The sequence below is a fragment of the Pelmatolapia mariae genome, linkage group LG9 (assembly GCF_036321145.2).
Source record: "Pelmatolapia mariae isolate MD_Pm_ZW linkage group LG9, Pm_UMD_F_2, whole genome shotgun sequence".
Taxonomy (NCBI): Eukaryota; Metazoa; Chordata; class Actinopteri; order Cichliformes; family Cichlidae; genus Pelmatolapia; species Pelmatolapia mariae.
The window spans coordinates 836,808-859,331 of NC_086235.1; the positions used below are offsets into that span (position 1 = coordinate 836,808).

A 22,524-nucleotide genomic window follows, 5' to 3' on the forward strand; every position below is an offset into this window, starting at 1 on the left:
ATTCCTGCTGGAGTTCAGCGCTCGGGCCTTTTCCCTCGGCTGTGACGTCTAGACTGTATTTTAGATCATGTGTGTGTCGTGACGACGTCGCTCTTAGAAACAGACGGCAGTGGATTCCTGTTTCAGGTTTGAGCTGTTAGCTTCCAGAGTGCGTTACTACTACACTTAATAAGGTGTCACACAGTCTTTGTCACCTGGCTGGATAGAGAGGATCCTGGGATCAGGCCCACTGTGGACGGCCGCCGTGTTTTCGCCGCTGAGTTTTCAGGGCGCGCTCTGATGAAGCCTGCACTTCATTTGCATGATGAGGAAGGTACAGGTGGGGTACAGGTGTGCCTGGTCTCAATCCACAGGGACTGAGACCAGGCACACCTGTACCCCACCTGAGCCTGAATCTAATGACGTGGCTGAGGGTGAAGCTCAGCAGGAAGCAGCAGAGAAGAAAAGAAGACTCGACCACAGCAAAACATCAGGACGCTTTATTCATCGTCTGAACAGCAGCACGCCGACGCTGACAGAAGCTCTCTGATACGTGACGTCAGCGAACGCATCACAGCTGGGACAACCTGCTCTGTTAAATAACTACATTTCCCAGAGTCCCTGGGGATAAAGTATTTATATACAAGGTTCATCTGTCTGGTGGTCCACACCGCGTGTTAGCGCCACCTGCAGCCCGCCCCCCTCACCACAGAAACTATGAATACATTAACAATAAAATTCATCTTTGTTCAAATTTACACAAAATAATAAAACAGACACACTCGTACAATCACCTCAGGTACACAGGTGAGCTCTTTCACTCACCTGTGGCACAACTAGTCATCGATAAAACTCTCCACCAATCAGAGACCGTGGTCAGGATTCAAAGGCACCGCGACAGCGTGATGGGCCCGCCCCTTCATGACATAACAGAGGGCGGGTTTTGTTTACAGAATAAATGAGTATTGTTTTTTTTCTACCTGTTGGGAATCAGTGAGCCAATCGGATCGCTCGTGCCTGCAGCAGGTGCAGCGCTGCTGTCGCTCATGTTGCCATGGTAATGATGCGATTGTCGATGAAACACGTGACAGTTTGTCAACATTAAAGTTTGAGGATTAAATAAAGAGACCAGTAGAGATCCCTGATTGGCTCTAGCATACATCAATCACCCACAGGCCCCGCCCACCCTCAGAAGACTTGTCCAATCATACGCCTGCACTGTGCATCCCGCCCCTTCTTCTTCTTCTACAGCGGTCGGCTCGAGAGGAGCGCGGCGAGCCGTGACGAAAGTCCAGAGGAGCCGGGTGATGATGTCACGCCGCCTCCCCGTCCCCGCCTCCTTCTGGCATTGCCTCCTCCTCTCTCACTCCTTCATCTGGCTGTTCCTCCACCCCGCCTTTCTCTTCACCTCCCACCTCGTTACCATCGCCCTCCTCTTCCTCACGCCCTCCCACCTCTCTGTCCTCCTCCTCAGCCTCCATCTCTGTTTCTTCTCCCTCTCTCTCATCTGTTGCCCCTCCCCCTCTGTCTCCCTCCATCTCCTCATCATTGTTTCTCTCTGCCTTCTCTTTGGTCTCCTCCTCAGCCTCCACCTCTGTTGTTCCTCCATCTTCCTCTCCCTCTGTCACCTCCTCCCTCTCCTCTTTCTCTCCTTCTGTTTCCTCATCTTTATCCTCTCCCCCCTCCTCTCTCTCCTCGTTTTCCTTCTCCTCTCTCTCTCTGTCTGTCTCTGCAGCATCAGTCTCTCCTCCTGTTTCGGGGTCCCCGGCCTCCTTCTCCTCCTTCTCCTGCTGATTTGACTCGGGTTTACTTTCTGTCTCTGGATTTGTTCCAGGCTCTAATCCCAGGTCCTGGTTCTGCTCTTGGTTTTGGTCCTGCTCCGGTCCCGCTGAGTTCAGAGCTGTCGGCTGATGGGGGAGAGACTCCTTCCTCCCCAGACCTGCAGACAGAGACAGACGGGTGAGGTGAGGCGAGCCGGGTCTGAGGCTCCGCTCGATGTGTGTGTGTGTGTGTGTGTCTGTGTGTGTGTGTGTGTACCTGCAGGGGTTAAGACCAGCGCCTGCAGGATGTCAGACAGAGAGACAATACCGACAATGCGAGACTCTTCATCGACGACCACCAGCCGGTGAACCTGCACACACACACGCACACACACGCACACACACACACATTTAAAAAGTGTGTGATGAGGAGGAGGAAGGACAGATTTTCACACTGATTGTTTGGGTTTACCAAAGAAAACAAAACACATGAAACGATACGTTTGCCTTTTATTTTGAAAATAACGACACAGCAGAAGCGACAGATCTCATTGGCTGAGTCAGAACAGTGACTCGTGGTCAGACTCTCCGGTGCTCAGGCTGCAGCACCTGTACAGACACCTGCACGGATACTTTCAGCAGGTCTGGATCTACTGATCAGCCGGTCGGTGGTTCGATCCCGTGTGTGTGTGTGTGTGTGTGTGTGTGCGTCACCTCGGCCTTCACGATGCGGTCCACGATGGTCTCCAGTGTCTCCAGCTTGTTGCACTTCATCACTCCCTCGAAGTACTGGGAGCGGTGCCTCAGCGCCTGAGTCACCGTCACGTCCAGGTTGTTGTAGGTTTTCTCTGCTGCCAGGTTCTGTGGACACGTGACATCATGTTCCTGCTGTCACATGACCCGTCGCTCACACACACACACACACACACACACACACACACACACACACACTGGTGTACTCACAATGACGTCAAACTTGGAGTAGATGTCCACCACTTTACCTGCAGACACAGACAGAGTGACATCACTGTAACGTCCTCGCTCTGAGCAGCCGTACGTGTGGAAGTATGGTACGTTACCGTGGTGATCGACGACGGGGAGGGCGGAGACGCGGCGGTGCGTGAACACGGAGAGCGCGGTGATGAGTGGCGTGTCGGGGTGGATGTAGGCGATGTTGGTGTACGTCCCCACGCTCAGCTCCTCCAGAGTCTGCTTCATGAAGGCCGGCATGGGCATCTCACACACCTGACACGCACGCACACACATGGACACACAAAGACACAGCTTCAGTCCTGCACAGTGTAATGAGCAGCCTGTCCAGCAGGGGGCGCAATGCACACATGAGCACAGACAGGAGACCTGCAGACGTGTTCTCAGCCTGAGTCAGTCCAAGTACACACACAGAGACACGCACACACACACACACACACAAAGAGACACGCACACACACACACACACACACACACGGAGACACGCACACACACACACGGAGACACACACACGCACACACAGAGACACGCACACACACACACACACGGAGACACACACACGCACACACAGAGACACACACACACACACACACGGAGACACGCACACACACGGAGACACACACACACACACACACACACGGAGACACACACAGACACGCACACACACACACACACACACGGAGACACACACACACACGCACACACAGAGACACACACACACACACGCACACACAGAGACACGCACACACACACACACACACACACACACGGAGACACACACACACACGCACACACAGAGACACACACACGGAGACACACACACACGGAGACACGCGCACACACACACACACACGCACACAACCACACACACACACAGAGACACACACACACACACGCACACACACAGACTCATAAACACAGACACACACACACACACAAAGAGACACGCACACAACCACACAACCACACACACACAGAGACACGCACACACACAGAGACACACACACACGGAGACACGCACACACACACGGAGACACGCACACACACACACGGAGACACGCACACACACACGCGCACGCACACACACGGAGACACACACGCACACACACACACACACAGAGACACACACACACACACACGGAGACACACACACACGGAGACACGCACACACACAGACATGCACACACACATGGAGACACACACACACAGACACGCACACAACCACACACACACAGAGACACACACACACACACACAGACTCACAAAGAGCTGCAGGAACTTGAGGATCCTCTTGTGCGTCAGGATGTAGAGGGCGTTCCCGCTGACCGGGTCGATGACGGGCAGACGGTGGATCTTGTTCTTGATGAGCGAGTGCACGGCCTCGAACACGCTGCAAGGACACACACCAGTCACACGCTGCTCCTCCTTGTTTCCTCTCTGTCCTCCTCATCTCCTCTCATGTTTCCTCCTCTCGTCCTACTTTAAGTTCCCTTCCCTCTTCTCCTTTCCTTTCATGTTCCCTTTCTCTCCTACCATTTCTGTGCCTTATTTCCTTCCCTTGCCTCCTCTTGTGCCCCCTCCCTCGTCTCCTTCAGTCTATTCTGGGCTCATCATTAATTATTCAGTCTGAGCTCTGTACCAGGATACTTCACACACACACACACGCTCGTGTTTCTGTCACTTCAGAGGACTCGCACTCTGACTGTCCTCTTTGTCAGGTACCTGGCATCAGGTGAGATGTGGACCAGAGGTTTGAAGGTCTCCTGCAGGTAGAGCTCTGTGGGCGTGACACAGGTGTTATTATTAGATCGACCCGTCACGTTACAGCTCACAAAGAAGAACACAAAGAGCTCGTACCTCTCCACGTCTCGATTTTGTGCTCCTCCAGCTCGTAGATCTGCACCTGTGGACACAGACGGGCGTTAGAGTCGCACCTGGACGCCTCAGAGAGGTGAGCGTGCTCAGACATGGACGGAGGCGCAAGTGGGTGTCGGGTTTCAGGTGAGTTCACTGAGCTTAAACCAATAAACTCAGGTCTGCGTTTCTCAGGACAACTCAGCAAAACTGCAACTACAGCGGGGGGTGGGGGCCTCAGTGTCCCATGAATCCAGTCCGTGTGTGTGTGTGCGTGTGCGGAGGGGTTGGGGTAATCATTGCACACTCAATGATTTGTATAAAGAAATGCTGATCCTCGCCCCTCCCGCAATCAGGCTGGATGGAAGCTCACAGGAAGAGCCTGAACGTGCTCGCAGCTCTGAGAACGACAGAAGAACCTGACACCGTTCACCTGCACAGGTTCAACCGTGAGCTCAGACCTGCTGACTGTAGGCGGAGCTCGCTCCGTCCATCTCTGAGCTCATCTCAGAGACTCGTCAGCAGGAAATCACAGAGCTGCACATGTGACTGAGTGTGTGTGTGTGTGTGTGTTACCATGGGGGACTTGTAGTATCTGGTGAGGATGTTGATGAAGTCAGTGATGGTCAACATTCCTGAAACACAGAGATCCACGAATCAACTCCAGCAGGGAACAAGCTTGGCATGGTACTAAGCTTATGGGGACCAACAGCCCCAGGGGCAGGAATACATCTGTGAGGCTCAAAGTGTGGTTGTAGTGTCAGGGTTACAGTTAGGTTATGGTTAGGCTCAGAGTGAGGGACAATAATTAGATGTCCCCACTAAGATATGAAAACGAGTGTGTGTGTGTGTGTGTGTGACTTTCTCTGATACACAAGCAGCCTGATTTCCTCTGAAGGTAACCAGGTAACCACAGGTGAGTCAGGTGACTCCACCTGCCGATGAGTGTCACGCTGTCGCTCACACACCAGCTCTGCCATCTCGGCCTCCGCCCACTGGTTGCCAGTCCTGAGTGAGCACCTCCGACTGGGGGCGGAGCTTGTCCACAGGTGAGGAAATTATTGACCAGCATAAACGGTTTCATGAATTACTGCTGAAAGCGTGGATGCACTTCCTGTCTCGAGCGCACACGCAGGATGTGACCTCAGGTATGATCAGATGATCAATTCAGTTCATTACTCAGGTTTTATTCACGTACAGGAAGTGAGGTCACTGAGCTGACCGTTTTCTGGGTCCATCCAAAGATACATTATTTTCACAAAGAAGCTTTTATTTTGAAAGGTGGTGAGTCTTGCTGTGAATCTTACCCACAAAGCTTTGCTTCTTGCTCTCCCACAGCGGAGCGGCTCGCACACCGTTGGCCACCAGAGCGAAGAACGCCTTCTTCACCTGAAACAGCAGGAAGACAGACCGGACCGATAATCAGCGACGGTCTAATAACCAATAATCAGTCGCTGATGGCCGTGTGGGCGTGTCTCTGCTCACACACACACTTATTAAGGTTTTCAGTGGCGACGGAGTCTGTGGCGTGCCGCCCCGGCGTCTCACCTGCAGCGTGGTGTCGAACACCACCAGCTTGGAGCTGGTGGGGATGATGTCGTAGCACTTGTGGCACTTCATGAAGCGCATGTAGATGTCTCTCTCCGACGCCTCGGACGCTGCAGAGACACAGATCTGAGGTCAGCCTCTGAACAGGGTGCACCTCTGCACACCCCAGATATCCACACCTGTAGTCTTACATCACTTCCTGCTGAGTCACAGAGAGAAAGTGCCTCGCTCGCCCTTCAGATTATCATAACGGCATTAACAGAAAAAACCTGAGTGTGTGTGTGTCACACGACAGTAATCTCCATGAGCTGGTTGCCACGGTGATTTCAACACACTGATCAGCTGAGCTGGTCTCTAAAGCCGTCTGTTGCCCTGACAACAGAACAGCTGACGGCTGGTTGCCCTGCCAGCTGCAGGACGATGACGTCAGACACTTTTAGCCTCTGGGTGAAATCCGAGGCTTTTGATTGGACGTCACTGGTTCACAGGTCCCTGTGCTCTGCTCTGCTGGAGGAGGATTTTCAGTGTTTCTGCCATGTTTAATCCCTCCTCATCTTTACATTATTACATGTAACTTATATCTTTAACAAGCTGCAGCTCTGTGAGCGTCTCCTCCTGCCAATCACGTCGGAGCGAGTCACATTGCAGCACAGACGTCAGGGACGGGCTGCTCCAGCTGTTTGTAACATCTGTAAAAGGACGGCTGTCCTTCATCGATGCTGATCATCAGGAAGCACACAGACTCATGACAGGCTGTAAGGACACCTCGCCTCAGCTCAGGGTCTTACCGGCATCATCGGGGTCCGGCTGCTCCGACATGGTGTCTGCAACCTCCACCTGCAGACAAGGACACAGCACAGGTGTTCATCTGCCCGCCCATCTTTGCTCTGTGTGCAGGTTTACTGCCAACATCACACCTGACACACACACACACTGTGCAGAGAAACACTCCAATATTTATACTTCCAGGAGAAATTCATTTCATGGTTCAAAGACGCCTTCAGACGGAGACGGAAGGTGAACGTGAGGACGACACGTCAGACGGCATGTTTCTGTGGCTGTTCAGTGTGAAGATCCACACAATCCACTCAGAAAATGTCCACAGGAGTAACACACACTCCAACCCATTGTGACCCCTGATCATCACCCACTCTGACCCTGATTATCGCCCACTCTGACCCTGATTATCGCCCACTCTGACCCCTGATCATCACCCACTCTGACCCTGATTATTGCCCACTCTGACCCCTGATAATCACCCACTCTGACCCTGATCATCACCCACTCTGACCCCTGATAATCACCCACTCTGACCCCTGATCATCACCCACTCTGACCCCTGATCATCACCCACTCTGACCCTGATTATCGCCCACTCTGACCCTGATCATCGCCCACTCTGACCCCTGATAATCACCCACTCTGACCCTGATCATCACCCACTCTGACCCTGATTATCGCCCACTCTGACCCCTGATAATCACCCACTCTGACCACTGATCATCACCCACTCTGACCCCTGATAATCACCCACTCTGACCCTGATCATCACCCACTCTGACGCTGATTATCGTCCATTTAATCAGTTTCACAAATTAACATTAAACTAGGGTTAAACTCCTTCTACTGCTGATACAAGCTTTTACTGTGAAAGGCAGAGACAGGAAGAAGCCTACAAACCCTTCAGGTAAAATCTGCCCCCTGCTGGTGGAAGTATGAGCTACAGTCTGCAGAGGGTGACTCCAGCCTGTACCTTTAACAGGGCAGCTGCTGATTGGATTGTTTTCTAACATGACGTCAATGCCCACCTGCATCTGCCAGGTGAATGCTACCTGCAGCAGCTGTGAGCGGGTTTAATGAAGGAGGGCAGCAGGTGTGGGAGTGGGTGTGGGGGCCTGCGCTGTCACGGGGCATCTTCCGGTGCGCACGCGGTCACGCCTCCGTGTCATTCAGCGTGGTGTGGCGGCAGCCGATCGCCAGGGTCACGTGTCCCCGTCGCCGCGGTGGAGTGTCAGCGTCCCCGGTGTGACGGACATGAAACGGCGGCGCGTTCGCGTTAACACCGCTGATTCCTGAACGCGCTTCTGCTGCGGAGAAATCAGTGCTAACACGACCGTGACGTTAGCGCGTACCCGACAGCCGCCGCTCATCAAACCGTCTGTCCTCCTACTCCGCTCCGGTCCGCCTTGGGGTTCGTATCCGGGGATCAGCGGGACACTCACGGCTTCATCCCGTGTGCGCCCCGGAGAACCTGCTGTGCCGTTAAACGTCCGTCTTCAGTCGGCTTCAGGTTGCAACAGCAGCCGCGACCACCGGAGCCGCAGCCGCTAACAAGCTCGCGGAGCTAACAGGTGACACTTCCGGTGCGACATTTCACAACAAAAGCATAGAGAAAAAACGCGGTTTTAGACTATATTAGTTTAATTTTTTGTTAACTTATAATAAATAATCAGAAGAAAAAGAACCGAAAGTGAAAGACTGGAAACTTTCATTTATCTTACCAAAACGTCTCAGCATCATCAGGATGTTTTTGGCTTTCTTTATAAAGCATTTTAGTTTTATAACTTAACCAGCTCTGTTTTCTATAGTCACTGCTGTCCTGTACCTGAATTTTTCTGTTATAAATATATTTAATTTCAAACACAGATGACAAATGCAGAGTTTCAGCCTGTCCCATTAAAATTCACCTGTTTTTAAAACACCAGCTGATTGAGTTTAATTTGAAAGTACAGCTTCCTGTCCCCGCCTCATTATCTGTGTGAACTTGACACGAACTTGCGTGCGCCTCAGCATCCCCGCGCTGGGTTGACGGAAACAGCCGATGAGAGCCGGAGCTGACCGGAAACGGCCGATGAGAGCCGGAGCTGACCGGAAACGGCCGATGAGAGCCGGAGCTCAGGGTTTTGGAGCGTTTCCTCTGGTTTTCTTTGATTTCTGATTAAATGTGTTTCGTTTTTAAAATAATAAATGTAAATAAATAATAGGTGAGAGTCTGTGACGTTTGTTTGTAGGTCAGCACCACCAACACCATCCAGCAAACATGGAGGATCAATAAACGCTCCGCACTCACCAGCGTCCGAACAGGGGGAGCAGGAGGAGGAGATGCCACAGGAGGCGGGGCCGGTGGAGGCTTCTGACAGCAGGAGGAGGAGGAAAGGGAGGTGAAGGAGGCGGAGGAGAACGTAGAGACTCGCTGGCCGGTGTCGGGGGGCGAGGAGAAGGAGCGCAGCCTCCTGGTCTCCGGACGCCTCGGCTCCGTCAGGTACGTCTCCAGATGGAAAACACTCGCCTCCTCCTGACGAGAGACCGGAGGAGCAGAAGGGGGAGGAGGAGGAGGGGAGGACAGACTGTGGGCTGGAAGGAGAGGAAGGAGGATGAGGAGAAGTGAAAGGAGAAAAACTCAGAAAGAATTAATTATAAAGAAAAGAGGGAAGGAAGGGAGAAGGAGGCGAGAAAATGAAGACAGGAGGAGAAAAACAGGGAGTAGGAGGAGGAGATCAAGAAGAACAGGGAAGTAAGGAGAAGGAAGTGAGGGGGGGGTGAAATGAGGGAGAGAGGAGAAGGAGGAGCGGTCAGTGAGGCTTCAGGAGTAAATGAGCAGACGTCGCCTCCTGCAGGAGGTTCAGGGTCACTGCATCATCTGTGACTGCGCGCACACGCGCACACACACACACACACACACACACACACACACACACACACACACAAAACTTCTGAGTTTTAGAATCAGGATGTGCTGCTCCTCATGAGTCTCACTGCTGATGGGACAACACGGAGTACAGGGACCTGAGCGAGCAGGAGGACCCGCCTCCAGACTGGGCTCAGTACATGTCTCAGTACCTGCTGCTCCTGTACCAGCATACTTACGATTACACTGCTCATACTGTGTGTACTGTGTGGTTGTCGAGTGTAACATTTATCCCTGCCCTGTGCGTCTGCTGCTGTAACATGTGTTTGCATCTCTGAGCTTATCTTTTAAAAGGGGGCGGGGCCTGTTACGGGCAGGACGAATGATGCGGAGCGGCTGTAATGGAGGCGGAGAGCGAGCGATGAAGAGCAGAGTGCCCTTCGTCACCCAGACGCCCCGCCTCTTATCTGCCCGCCTGCTGCTGGCAGGTCACGTCTGTTTGTGCACAGAAAGATGTGAACGTGCCGACAACAAAAGCAGAGAACATTCAGTGCTCTGTGTGTGTGTCTGTGTGTGTCTGTTTAATAATGTAGGTTAGCTTGTACTTCCCACACACACAGAGCAATCTGCTAATAGGAAACTCTACACAGTGCTGGGGGGGAACACAAAGTGACGGCACTTTAACAGATTAGAGAGAGGACCACACACGCACGCGCGCGCGCACACACACACACACACACACACACACAGTGAGGGCTCAAACTGTCTGAATTAAGCAGGACCAAAAGTTTCCTTCAGGTCTAAATGAGAGCGCTGTGAACGTGTGAGTCCATTCAGGCCCAGATCACTGCAGACTACATGTCCCACAATGCACCCTGATGGACATTTAGGGTCACGTTCTAACCACAGACAGTATCAAAGATGTTTGCCTCTGTCAGGTTAGCCTGCCTTACACCTGCAGCCAGCAGGAGGCGATGCTGCAGTCACACTCTGGGACTCTGGGGTCAGAGTCTGACCTCTGACCCCAGTAACCACAGCGCTGGATGGAAGCTGAGGAAGGGGTGGAGTTAGGTGGCTTCACGCTGCTCCTCCTGCTCTGACCTCTTCACATCTGCTGCCAGTCTCCACCTGCTTCACTCCACCACCTCCACCTGTGTGTCCACAGGCTGCTCCTCCCTCTGCTGCCTGCTCTGTGACTCACACTGTACTGTATCTGTAAGTGCGTGCTGGACCAATAAAGTTGTAATGATTGTTCTGTGTGTGTGGGCGTGTCCGCGCCGCTGTGAGGTCATGGCGACACTATCAGCTGATCACACAAACACTGATTACAGGCTCAGTTCTGCTGAAAGGATCCATGGCGCCGTGACGCATGCTGAGGTGGACCGCAGCGACCATGACAGGGTGATGTTTGTTTTGCAGCCTTTCTTTGTTCCCACGCTCCCAGATCACTCTCACACACACAGACACACACACACACACACACACACGGGTGAACAGAGGCCCTGAGCAGAGCTGATGTGAGGACCGGCTAACCTGGCGCTCACCTGAGCTCATGAACGTGCTCAGAAAGAATCAGCAGCTGTGGTTCGACATGTTTTCCTCTCCTCTTGTTGCTGTTTGGTTTTTTGGGCTGCTCGTGCCTCCTGTGGACCCCCCGTGGGCTGCAGGGGTACAGGGAGGCTGTTAGATGGAGTCAGGGGTCACCTACAGGGTCAGCTCCTCCCCGGGCTTTGGAAGCAGGCTCCTGGGGAGGAGCTGACCCTGTTCAGGTGCAGGGTTACCCCGAGCACAGAAACTGAACAGGATTGGGTACAGACCTGGAAAACACAAATGTATAGTGAGGGTGGACGGGTCAGCTCCCACCCAGGGACAGTGGGTACACCTGCACAATGGTTGGTGCCTTTGTGCTGGAGGTCCTGAATCATAGAAAGTCTTAAATAATCAGGCCCCATCTTATCTTAATGACCTTGTAGTACCATATCACCCTATTAGAGCACTTCGCTCTCACACTGCAGGCTTACTTGTTGTTCCTAGAGTATTTAAAAGTAGAATGGGAGGCAGAGCCTTCAGTTTTCAGGCCCCTCTTCTGTGGAACCAGCTTCCAGTTTGGATTCAGGAGACAGACACTATCTCTACTTTTAAGATTAGGCTTCAAACTTTCCTTTTTGCTAAAGCATATAGTTAGGGCTGGACCAGGTGACCCTGAATCCTCCCTTAGTTATGCTGCAACAGGTGTAGGCTGTTAAAGGTTAGTTTTTCCCTCCCACTGTCACTAAGTGCTCGCTCTGCGTGCTCAGTTTTCTTTGTATTATTGTAGGGTCTACTTCAGGTAACTGTTGCTGTGATTCACGCCACATAAATAAAGCTGAATTGAAGCAGACATTGGAGGTGAAACGAGCTGAAAAACAGGAGCGCCGTAGAGCTGCGTCTCCTGCGTGTTGTGTTTCAGCCTGAATCAAACGTGTGAATAAAGTTTGTCAGATTGTTTATCAGCAGCACTTTTTTCCTCGGGCTCCGGGACACGTCCTGCTCTACGTGACCTTCTGTACTAAACTCCGTGATCACGTTTACAGATACGAATACATTTTTCTTTCTTGTCCCGCGTGAGGACACAGCTCAGTCTACAACCTTTAAGATCGTTAGCTAGCTCTGATTGATCCCACACAGAAATCAGACCTGATCTAAACGAGCCCGTCTCGCCGCCTCCTGCAGCTCTGGACTGATCGGCCAGACGCCGTGTTGGCCAAGACCAGAGCGCCTGAGAGCTGCACCTGCACACAGACCTGAGACCACCTGGGACCCTCGCACACCGGGACCAGGCTCCCGGTGTGCGAGGGTCCTGCAGCAGTGAGGCTGTGGGTCCCTGCAACAGGAGGAGGTGCAGAGCTGCAGCAGGAGGTGCCCTCGTGGGGAGGCGGGTCGATAAACCACCGTGCAGCATTCTGCTTACTGTAGTCGAGCGGCCCGGCGGGGTCCGACCGCCCCCTGGTCATATGACACTCCTCCTCCTCGCTGCAGGAGGCGCGGCGGCCCGTCCTCCTCTGCAGCAGCTCCCGCCTCCTCCTGCCAGACAGAGGAAGCAGCTGCACGTGCAGCACGCCGCAGGGCTCTGACCGCCGCCTCAGCTTCGTCCCGTCCGCCTGGCCTGCCGCTCGGTCCTCCGCCATTAACCATGACGTGGACTTCCTCCTCTCTCTCCCTCTGCCCGGCTCCGCCCTCCTCCTGTCTCTCCTGACCTCCTCCGCGCTGGGCTCATACGTCCTGCGTTCTCTCCTCGCGCCGCTCTTCTTCTTCTCCTCTGTTTGGTCCTCCTCCGTCGCTCCACACGGTTCAGACTTCCTCCTCATCATCCGTCCGTACGTCAGTCTGTCCCTGTTCTCTTTCTTCGTCTCCTCCCCCTCGTCTTCCTCCTCCTCGTTTCCTCCTGCGTACGGCTCACTCCTCCTCCTCCCCGTCCATCGCTCCTTCTCCTTCCACTTCCTCAGCACCAGGCTGCTCAGACGCCTCATCGCCATCAAAAACACTCAAAGCTAAATCAAACCAAACGTCTCCTTCAAAGCGGTGACGGTTATAAACAGTTAATAACCAAAAGAGTAAAATACTGTAAACTCATTGATAAAGTTAAAGTCTGGATTTCATTCACTAGTTTAAAAATACAAATTCATCTTTGCTCCTCGAGTGGAAACAGGAAACAGTCAAACAGAGTATATTTCACTATAACTGCACAAACTGAGCTCAGGTCAAAAGTCAGGAGCTGTCAGCCAATCCCGAGGCTCTGAAGACAATAGCTGCGTTCTGATTGGCTGCTGCAAGGTCCGACAGTTTTAAGTTTTCAGTGTTTTTCTTACAGAGTTCAGTTTAAAGCCTGAAGGACGGCAGAGGAGGAGAAAGTGCTGTCATCAAAGTCCAGGCAGGAAGTTCAAGTCCGCAAAAAGTCCCGACGTCCTGTTGAGTCACACGGAGACGGAGAGACGGACAGGTGAGCAGACGGACGTGTTCGTCCTGCAGAGTCCTCCGACTGTTTGAGCCCCGCAGAGTATCAGAGCTCGCTCTGTGTGTGTGTGTGGTAGCCACGCCTCCCTCTGCTGCCTGCACTGAAAAACACTGTGGAGCTAAAGTCAGACTGAGCCTCTCTGAGGGAGGAGGAGGAGCAGGAGGGGAGGAGGGAGAGCGGGTGGAGGAGGAGGGAGGAGGAGGAGGGGGTGGAGTCTCGCTCGCTCTGTGCTCTGACTGAAGCTAACGCGCTCTGAGGTCACAAACATGCATCAAAGTCGTGTCTGTGATAAACTGGGTCATCACTGTCAGCGTCACTGCCACAGAGGGACCGTTTGACATACGGGGACGCACTGGTTTCTGAGGTCGCTGCACTCGGACGGCCTCCACACACAGATTTCACCTGTGGGATCATCAGTGTGATGATGTCATGATGATGTCATCCCATCACGGACCAAAGCCTCTGGGGAATGTTTCCAGCAGCTTCCACCACGGTACAAACAGGTGTACCTAATAAAGTGTCCAGACTTGTTTCTTACTGACACTCATCAGGAAAGACAAATCTGAGATCTGATTGGTCAGAAGGAGATAACGACGTGACGTGAGCGAGCGGCGTTCACATTGAGACCGTAACGAGCGTTCGCGGCGTGTGTCTGACTCCCTGGTGATGTCACAGGTCTGAGGCTGTGAACCTGCTGCGGTGTGAAATCAGGCCATGATGACACAACGTGTGTTATTTCCACAGTAGGCCCACGGTCCTCAGAGCACTCCGACGTCGGTGACGTCCATGCGTCCTGCAGCGTGGGAAAAAGGCCGTGAGTTCATGCTGGAGGTGGTCACAGCGGACCTGAGCGTGAGACGGGAACAAAGGCGCTCTCTGCTCCGCCCAGCCCGAGGCGCCGCACTCCGGTTGTGAAGGATCACAGTTACAGGATCATGAGGCGGATACAGCAGCAGCTTTCTAATATCAGGTCACTGTTTACTTACACAGCAGCGGGGCGCCGGCACCAACACGGATCAGCTGTTACAGCCTCGCCGGGTCATTCTGAACCGCAGAGTCCAAGAGGCCCAGGCTCCGCCCCCAGCAGGACCTCCCACAGCTGGGCTCACAGAGATACCAGCCCTGCTCCAGGCAGAGCTCAGAGTGACCCCAGAAGTCACAGACACTGGAAGCTAGCGACACAAAGTGGGCGGGTCCTGAGGTAAAGTTTTCTGAATTCTGAGGCCAATGAGAGTACTGGTAAATACATTAGAGCGTTACTGAGGCAACGCTCCGTGTGTGGACGCTGTGTGTCATGCCAGCGTGATGAAGACATCAGCTTCAGCTAGCAGGCTAACCAGCCCCATGTTGGCTGTTACCATAGAAACTAAAGGTCAGTCATTCAACTTTAACCCACCAACAGCGTAGACAGACACGCCCAGACCTCCCTATGCTCCACCCACCCCCTTCATCTCCTAGGACACCCAGGTCTCCTCCTGTAACAAGCATCCATCCAGTTGTTCACCGAGAGGAAGTCTGCAGGAAAAAGACCTCTGAACTACCAAAATAAAAGTTTTTTTTTAAAGCTAAGCCAAGAAAGAAACCTGTCAATCACAGAGTAACCCCGCCCAGAATCATCGCATCATCGTTTTCCTTCTATTGAGACCAAAGTTAAACTTCATTCAATCAGAGCGAGACCATCAGCTCTGACATCACTGACCAATCAGAGTCGCCCCCTGCTGGACGTTAGAGAGACTGCAGGTTTGAGGCTCATGAGCCCTGCTGTGGGGATCTAAGTGTGAGTGCACCCTCACATTATGGGTCTTTTTTGCAGAATGTTTTAGAGTATTGTAGGGTTACGTCACAGTTCCAGGTTAGAGTCCACCACAGTCCTCTGCAGCACGAGCACGTGCGAGAGCGAGCCCGAGCTGCCAAACGCTCCAACTGAAGAGACGCCAAGCCCTGCTCCGGAAATTCACCCGGGAGGGGCGGCGAGGGGCAGAGGGAGTGTGTGTGTGTGTGTGTGAGGGCCTGTGTTAATAACAGCAGCTGCTAAGCTGATTTATTCCCTCTAATAGAGTCTGAATTGACTTTTAATATCCGGAGCATTAATTGCATTCAGGCTGCTCACACTCACAGCAGCCGGCAGAAGTGATCCAGCAATAAACACGAAGTTACAGCCCAGACTCTGAAGTCTGGGCTGTAGTCTGAGTCTGAGGTCTGAGGACTGAGGTCTCAGTCTGAGTCTGAGTCTGAGGTCTGAGTCTGTAGTCTGAGTCTGTAGTCTGAGGTCTGAGTCTGAGGTCTGAGGACTGAGGTCTGAGTCTGTAGTCTGAGGTCTGAGTCTGAGGTCTGAGGACTGAGGTCTCAGTCTGTAGTCTGAGTCTGAGGTCTGAGTCTGTAGTCTGAGTCTTTATTCTGAGGTCTGAGTCTGAGTCTGTAGTCTGAGGTCTGAGTCTGAGTCTGTAGTCTGAGGTCTGAGTCTGAGGTCTGAGTCTGAGGTCTGAGGACTGAGGTCTGAGTCTGTAGTCTGAGGTCTGAGTCTGAGGTCTGAGGTCTGAGGACTGAGGTCTCAGTCTGTAGTCTGAGTCTGAGGTCTGAGTCTATAGTCTCAGTCTGTAGTCTGAGGTCTGAGTCTGTAGTCTGAGGTCTGAGTCTGAGGTCTGAGTCTGTAGTCTGAGGTCTGAGTCTGGAGTCTGAGTCTGAGGTCTGAGTCTGAGGCCTGAAGTCTGAGTCTGTAGTCTGAGTCTGAGGTCATCTGAGTCTGAGAGCTGAGTCTGAGTCTGTAGTCTGAGTCTGAGGTCTGAGTCTGAGGCCTGAAGTCTGAGTCTGTAGTCTGAGGTCTGAGTCTGGAGTCTGAGAGCTGAGTCTGAGTCTGTAGTCTGTAGTCTGAGGTCTGAGTCTGTAGTCTGAGGTCATCTGAGTCTGAGAGCTGAGTCTGAGTCTGTAGTCTGAGTCTGAGGCCTGAAGTCTGAGTCTGAGTCTGTAGTCTGAGTCTGGAGTCTGAGGTCTGAGTCTGAGGTCTGAGTCTGTGGTCTGAGTTCTGAGGTCTGAGGTCTGAGTCTGAGGCCTGAAGTCTGAGTCTGTAGTCTGAGGTCTGAGTCTGGAGTCTGAGGTCGTCTGAGTCTGAGAGCTGAGTCTGAGTCTGTAGTCTGAGTCTGAGGCCTGAAGTCTGAGTCTGTAGTCTGAGGTCTGAGTCTGAGGTCATCTGAGTCTGTAGTCTGTAGTCTGAGGTCTGAGTCTGTAATCTGAGGTCTGAGTCTGGAGTCTGAGGTCGTCTGAGTCTGAGGTCTGACTCTGAAGTCTGAGTTTGAGGTCTGACTCTAAGGTGTGTAGTCGGAGTCTGAGGTCTGACTCTAAAGTCTGAGTCTGTAGTCTAAGGAGCTTGGAAAGAAAAGCGTTTGGATTTCTTTAAGTGGCTTGAAGACGTTTCACCTCTCATCCGAGAAGCTTCTTCAGTTCTGAAGCTCCTTAGACTACAATGACCTGGATGACTGGGAACCTTCACAGACATCTGTAGTCTGAGGTCTGACTCTGAAGTCTGAGTCTGATGTCTTACTCTGAGGTCTGAGGTCTGAGTCTGAAGTCTGAGGTCTGAGTCTGTAGTCTGTAGTCTGAGGTCTGAGTCTGTAGTCTGAGGTCTGAGTCTGTAGTCTGAGGTCTGAGGTCTCAGTCTGATGTCTTACTCTGAGGTCTGAGTCTGTAGTCTGAGGTCTGAGTCTGATGTCTTACTCTGAGGTCTGAAGTCTGAGGTCTGAGTCTGAGGTCTGAGTCTGTAGTCTGAGGTCTGAGTCTGATGTCTTACTCTGAGGTCTGAGTCTGAAGTCTGAAGTCTGAAGTCTGAGGTCTGAGTCTGACTCTGAGACAGCTTCAGCTCCTGTCGGTGACTCCAGGCGATGGATACATGGAGATAATGAAGTCTCTGGCCTCAGTGTCCACCTTTAGCTTTACTCTGTGCTGATTTCTGTGTTAGCGTTCCTCTTAGCTCACCTGATCACTGAAACACTTGAGTCAGGAGAAGATTTACAGTTTGAAAGCAGCGAGTGAGGAAGAGGAGGAGGTCCTGATCTGCTGAGTCATTTACCTGAAACTTTAAAATCTCAGGTGTGTTCTTACAGCCTACCTTTGAACATTATTACATCTGGGCAGAGAATTGGCTTTGCTGTTTGTTCTCTTGGCTCAATTACATGACCACTAGATGGTGCGAAAGGTGTCCGGCACAGAGGCAGGACACACTCCAGGTTCTGTGTGTGTGTGTGTGTGAGACTGTGTGTGTGTGTGTGTGTGTGACTGTGTGTGTGTGTGGAGGTGAATGCATGCGTATCCACAAACACTAAAACCAGTCCTGCATCAGGCTCTAATGTAACACTATATAATAACACACACACACACACACAGTGCAGTGTGAGTCCCTTTAAAGATACTGTACACTGTACCTCTGGCCTTGACTCTCTTGTTGCGGCTGAACAGTTTGATGCTGACGGGGGAAGATGAGGGTTGATGGTTTGAATCCCTGGAGGCAGACCTGAAGATCCCACTGAAACTCAGCCTGACACACACACACACACACACACACACACACACACACACACACACACACACACACACACACAGTGCAGTGTGAGTCCCTTTAAAGGTAAATCTCAGAGTGTCACTTTTCATGTTTGAGTGTGTGTTCAGGTGTGTTTATTTACATGCGTGGGGATTTGGGCGGTGAGTCCAGCTGCGGGGGTCCGGGCTGGTAGGGGAAGATGGTTTTAGGAGAGCTGGGGCTGGTCTTGGAGCTGGAGGTCCTGGCGGGGGCGGAGCGTGGGCTGGAGGGTCGGCTGAAGGGAGACCGATGGAAGAAGCTCCTGGTGGGGCTGGCAGAGTGGCACACGGGCTCCCCCTGCTGGATGGGAGGAAGTCATGATGGTTAACCTGCCTAACTGGTTCTGCTCTGCTGTGGAACAGCTGGAGAACAGCTGTGTGACGTCAGCACACAGCTGGACATGCTGCTCCTCAGGGTTCCCTGCTAGGACCAGTTCTGTTTACATCATACAGTGAGGTCCATTTATATTTGGACACGGACACAAGTTTGGTTTTTTACCCGTTTACTGAAACATATTCCAGTTGTAGTTATGTAATGGACACAGTGTGACAATGTGCAGACTCAGCGTTCAGTCGAGGTATCCACATTCAGACTGGATGAAGGGTTTAGAAGTGTCAGCGCTTTAACATGTGCCAGCCTCTTTTTAAAGGGACCAAAGTGTTAGTCCAATAATCACACGACTGACTGAGTGATCGCCTTCCTTTACACAACAACCCAAAAGCCCCCACTCAAAACTTCCACTGCGCCTTTCCCACCTGTGCGTAGCCACGCCTCCCCCCAGGACACTTGTGCAGCAGGTTATATACATCCTACACACAGTCATTGGACCATTGACTCCAAGACTATTCACGAGCATCGTTATGTCATTATCATTTAAGCAGATTAAAGGTCTGGGGTGGATTTGAGGTGTGGCGCTGGTGCTTGGAAGGTTTTGCTGTGACAACATGAGGTCAAAGGTCTCCGTGCAGGTGAAACAATCCATCCTGGCTACAATATTAGGAGTGACAAAATCTACAGTTTGGTCCTGAGAGGAAAGAAAGCACAGCTGAACTCCTGACTCGCTAACACTTCACCTTGACGTCTCTCCCTGACCTCCTTGAACACAAAGTGAGCACTTACTCAGGAGAGAGGACTGGGCTCGGTCAGCTGCACATGAATGTGATTCCCTCTACTCTGAAATCAAATCAGGGTTGGGTGAGGTTAAATTTAACATGGCGTTACCTTACTGCCGCCGTCCCTCTCGGCTCGGCCCGGGTCTCCGTCCAGGAAGGGCATGGTGAAGACGCTCAGGTCCTGCAGCAACACAGAGACGATAACGCTGAACAGCTGAACTGCAGAGCGAAGCGGAAACTCAGACGCCTGGCGTGCCGAGGAGCAGCCTCCTCTCCTGTTGCATCATGGGACAGTTTGGGAGGTAAACATGAGGGCGACAAGGGAGCAGGCTGAAATTATCAGCAAACATCTGCTGAGCCGGCTGAAACATAAACTCTGGTTTCAGCTGATCTGAGAGTCTGAGCTCAAACCCGGCTCCGCCCCCATCTGCGTCTCCCAACTTTAAACTCGTCCTTCTGCAGGTTACAGCGTCATCGAGTCAATGAGCAGGAAGTCATAGAGGGCGACACACCGCGAGCAGCAACACCCGCACAGGCGGATGCTGCTTTACCTTCCTCTGAGCAAAATTGTTCACCATTACACTCTTCCCGAGGGGAGCTCAGAGGTCAGAGGTCACCACGGTCAAGGAGAGCATCCTGCAAGGCGGCGATCAGGGTTCACTCGCCCCTCATCCTCCAGCACACTGCCTTTCTCACCAGCCTGTCTCACTGGTTGCCATTGGAAACGGACGGCTGGGATGTGGACCAAGTGTGTCATCCACACACACACAGTCGTGTTTTCATATCTTTGTGGGGACATCTAATAGACATAATGCTTCCCCTAGCATGTGTGTGTGTGTGTGTGTGTGTGCTGAATGTCTCAGAGTCTCATTTCTGCTCATGAAGGAGACGATGCTGTCAGACGTGTCCGGCTCACCTGGAGTCAGACGCTAAATGTCTTCACAGCTTAAATATTCAGGCTAAAGGTCTGATGTCACTGTGCTGTGACGTCGCTGCGCTGTGATGTCATTGTGCTGTGACGTCACCGCGCTGTGACGTCACCGCGATTGTTTTTATCAGCCGATTAAATGTCCACGTGACCTTAAGGTGCAGAGCTGACCTCCTGTCTGCTCCTCAAAGGCTGCAAGCAAGAACAAAGCTTACACATGGAGAGAGGGCCGTGGCCAGTGTGACATCACCTGATGGTTTCTGGTGGTTCTGAAGCCTTGGTGTGAGCACTTTGGCGGCTCCGGGTTGTTTAGTGGTTCCAGAGGTGGACGAGAGCCGAGCTTGACCCGTGACCCTCAGTGAACTCCAGGTCAATCTGTCCTCTGGGGATCAGGCTAATTGTTGGACAACAGATTAAATCAGCCAAACATCTGCAGTGTTTGGCTGCCCTGGCGTGGTGATGGAGGCGGTCTGTGATGCAGTTCGGAGTCAGCCACAGACGTTAGTGTGGACCATCAGACCAGAGGAGACGAGCAGGAACCCCGACACTCCTCAAACACTCCCATCCACCGGGCCTCACCCGCCTCTCACCCGCCCACCACCACCATCACTCAGCACCATTTCTCAGTTTGGCTTCATCTCAAACCTGCAGGGACTCGAGCCTGTCCTCAACGTGTTCACATGAAGTCCTGCATGGACGAGCGTCCTCCAACCAGAACAGCTGCTGACTGACGGTCACTACGACTCTGTGTGTGTGTGAGTGTCCGTGCTTCTTGCCTTGTCATCTCTGTGGGATCAGATGGAGCGATGCTGACTCGACTGCTTTAAGTTTCTGTCTGATTTCACACACAACGGCTGCACCTGTTAGCCCCGCCCACCTCCTCCACCTCACACACTGGTCTGATGAGGGACCTAAGCCCCTCCCCTGGTCTCCGAGCAACATTTGCTGTGCCTCTTTTGGCGATGTTATATATGAGACACACACACACACACACAGACACACACTTACAGGCATGTGGAGCCTCAGCGGTCTCCTCCTCTTCCTCCTGTCGCTCCTGTCCTCCTCCTCCTCCCTCCTCTCAGCCGTGCTCCCCATCTGCAGCAGAATATCCGCTCAGACAATTATCAGCTTATCTCCACCCAGCACAGCACAGCCTCCAACTACTGCTGTGGTATTTAAGTACTGCCTTAACACTGCTATCGTACTACAGTACTGCTGTGGTACTGCAGTACTGCAGTACTATAGTACTGCTGTGGCACTGTAGTACTGCTGTGCGACTACTATAGTACTATAGCATTGTTGTGGTACTGCTGTGGCACTGCAGTAGTACTTACACTGACCTCCTGTAGTACTGCAGTAGTACTCCTGCTGCTGGATGGAGTCCAGGTGAGTGGGCGCTGCTGGCTCACCTGTGTACTCTCAGCGTGTACTCTGTCGTAGTACTGCAGTAGCGGTGCTGTCCGCGTGCTGCCGGGTCCTCTGACCTCCTCCGGGGCTCGGCGCGGAGCAAGCCGGGGTTCGGTGCGTGGATCGCGGCTGTGCAGCTGCCGCGCGCCGGGGCGTGGAGCGGAGGCTCCATGAGGCGGCAGCGGGCACGATCACGCAGCGCGTGCTCCGGCTCGGATGAGAGACGAAGTACTGTTACTATGACTACTAAGAGCGCTCGTGCGACGTCACAGCGGGACGCAGACGCAAGCTGTCTCCCAATCCAGCGACCGCACGCTTCGTAGTGCGCATTTGGAGACCGATTACGTCACAGCGACGCGACGAAGGGTGTCCCAGGCTGTGTCCCGATTCAGGAGAAGGGTCTGGCTCCGGTTACTGTGGAGCTCCCCAGTGGCTGCAGCCAGGTGCTCTTGGTGCTCTTGGGATTGAGCTAACTGGGCGCTAACCGTATCATTCAAATATATTGAATGTCGCAATGTTGGTAAAGAGAGGAAGTGACGTAAGATTCGCGCATGCGGGGTACCGATCGGGTTTCCGGTAGCGACACACCGGACCACGCTTGAAATTTGGGGAAATCGACGGCGCATTTGGAGTACACTTCACAGCTGTCGACGGGACAGCCGTCGTCGCGTCGCTGTGACATAATAGGTCTCAAAATGCATACTCCGAAGCGTGCGGTCTTCGTGGTCGCACATATCCCACAATTCCTAGCGCGG

At 52.7% G+C, this 22,524-nt stretch overlaps 1 protein-coding gene across 8 annotated transcripts; it reads right to left on the reverse strand.

Moving 5' to 3' along the window:
* Window positions 1-990: 990 nt before the first annotated feature.
* On the reverse strand, window positions 991-22,009 carry LOC134634057 (5'-AMP-activated protein kinase subunit gamma-2-like). Of its 8 annotated transcripts, XM_063483095.1 has the most exons (18): window positions 21,703-22,009; window positions 21,371-21,457; window positions 19,544-19,615; window positions 18,426-18,622; window positions 18,168-18,280; window positions 9,201-9,484; window positions 6,919-6,967; window positions 6,131-6,240; window positions 5,890-5,971; window positions 5,159-5,217; window positions 4,586-4,631; window positions 4,451-4,505; window positions 3,992-4,118; window positions 2,819-2,984; window positions 2,703-2,740; window positions 2,454-2,600; window positions 2,017-2,110; window positions 991-1,918 (listed from the first exon to the last, which is right to left on the reverse strand). In XM_063483095.1, the coding sequence occupies exons 2-18, from the start codon at window positions 21,455-21,457 to the stop codon at window positions 1,293-1,295; spliced, it is 2,352 nt and encodes a 783-aa protein (XP_063339165.1). In that variant the 5' UTR covers window positions 21,703-22,009; the 3' UTR covers window positions 991-1,292. The 8 variants fall into 8 exon arrangements, with proteins under 8 accessions (XP_063339165.1, XP_063339166.1, XP_063339167.1 ...); XM_063483096.1 differs by lacking the exon at window positions 21,703-22,009 and having other exon boundaries at window positions 18,426-18,619; XM_063483097.1 differs by lacking the exons at window positions 19,544-19,615; window positions 21,703-22,009.
* Window positions 22,010-22,524: the final 515 nt, after the last annotated feature.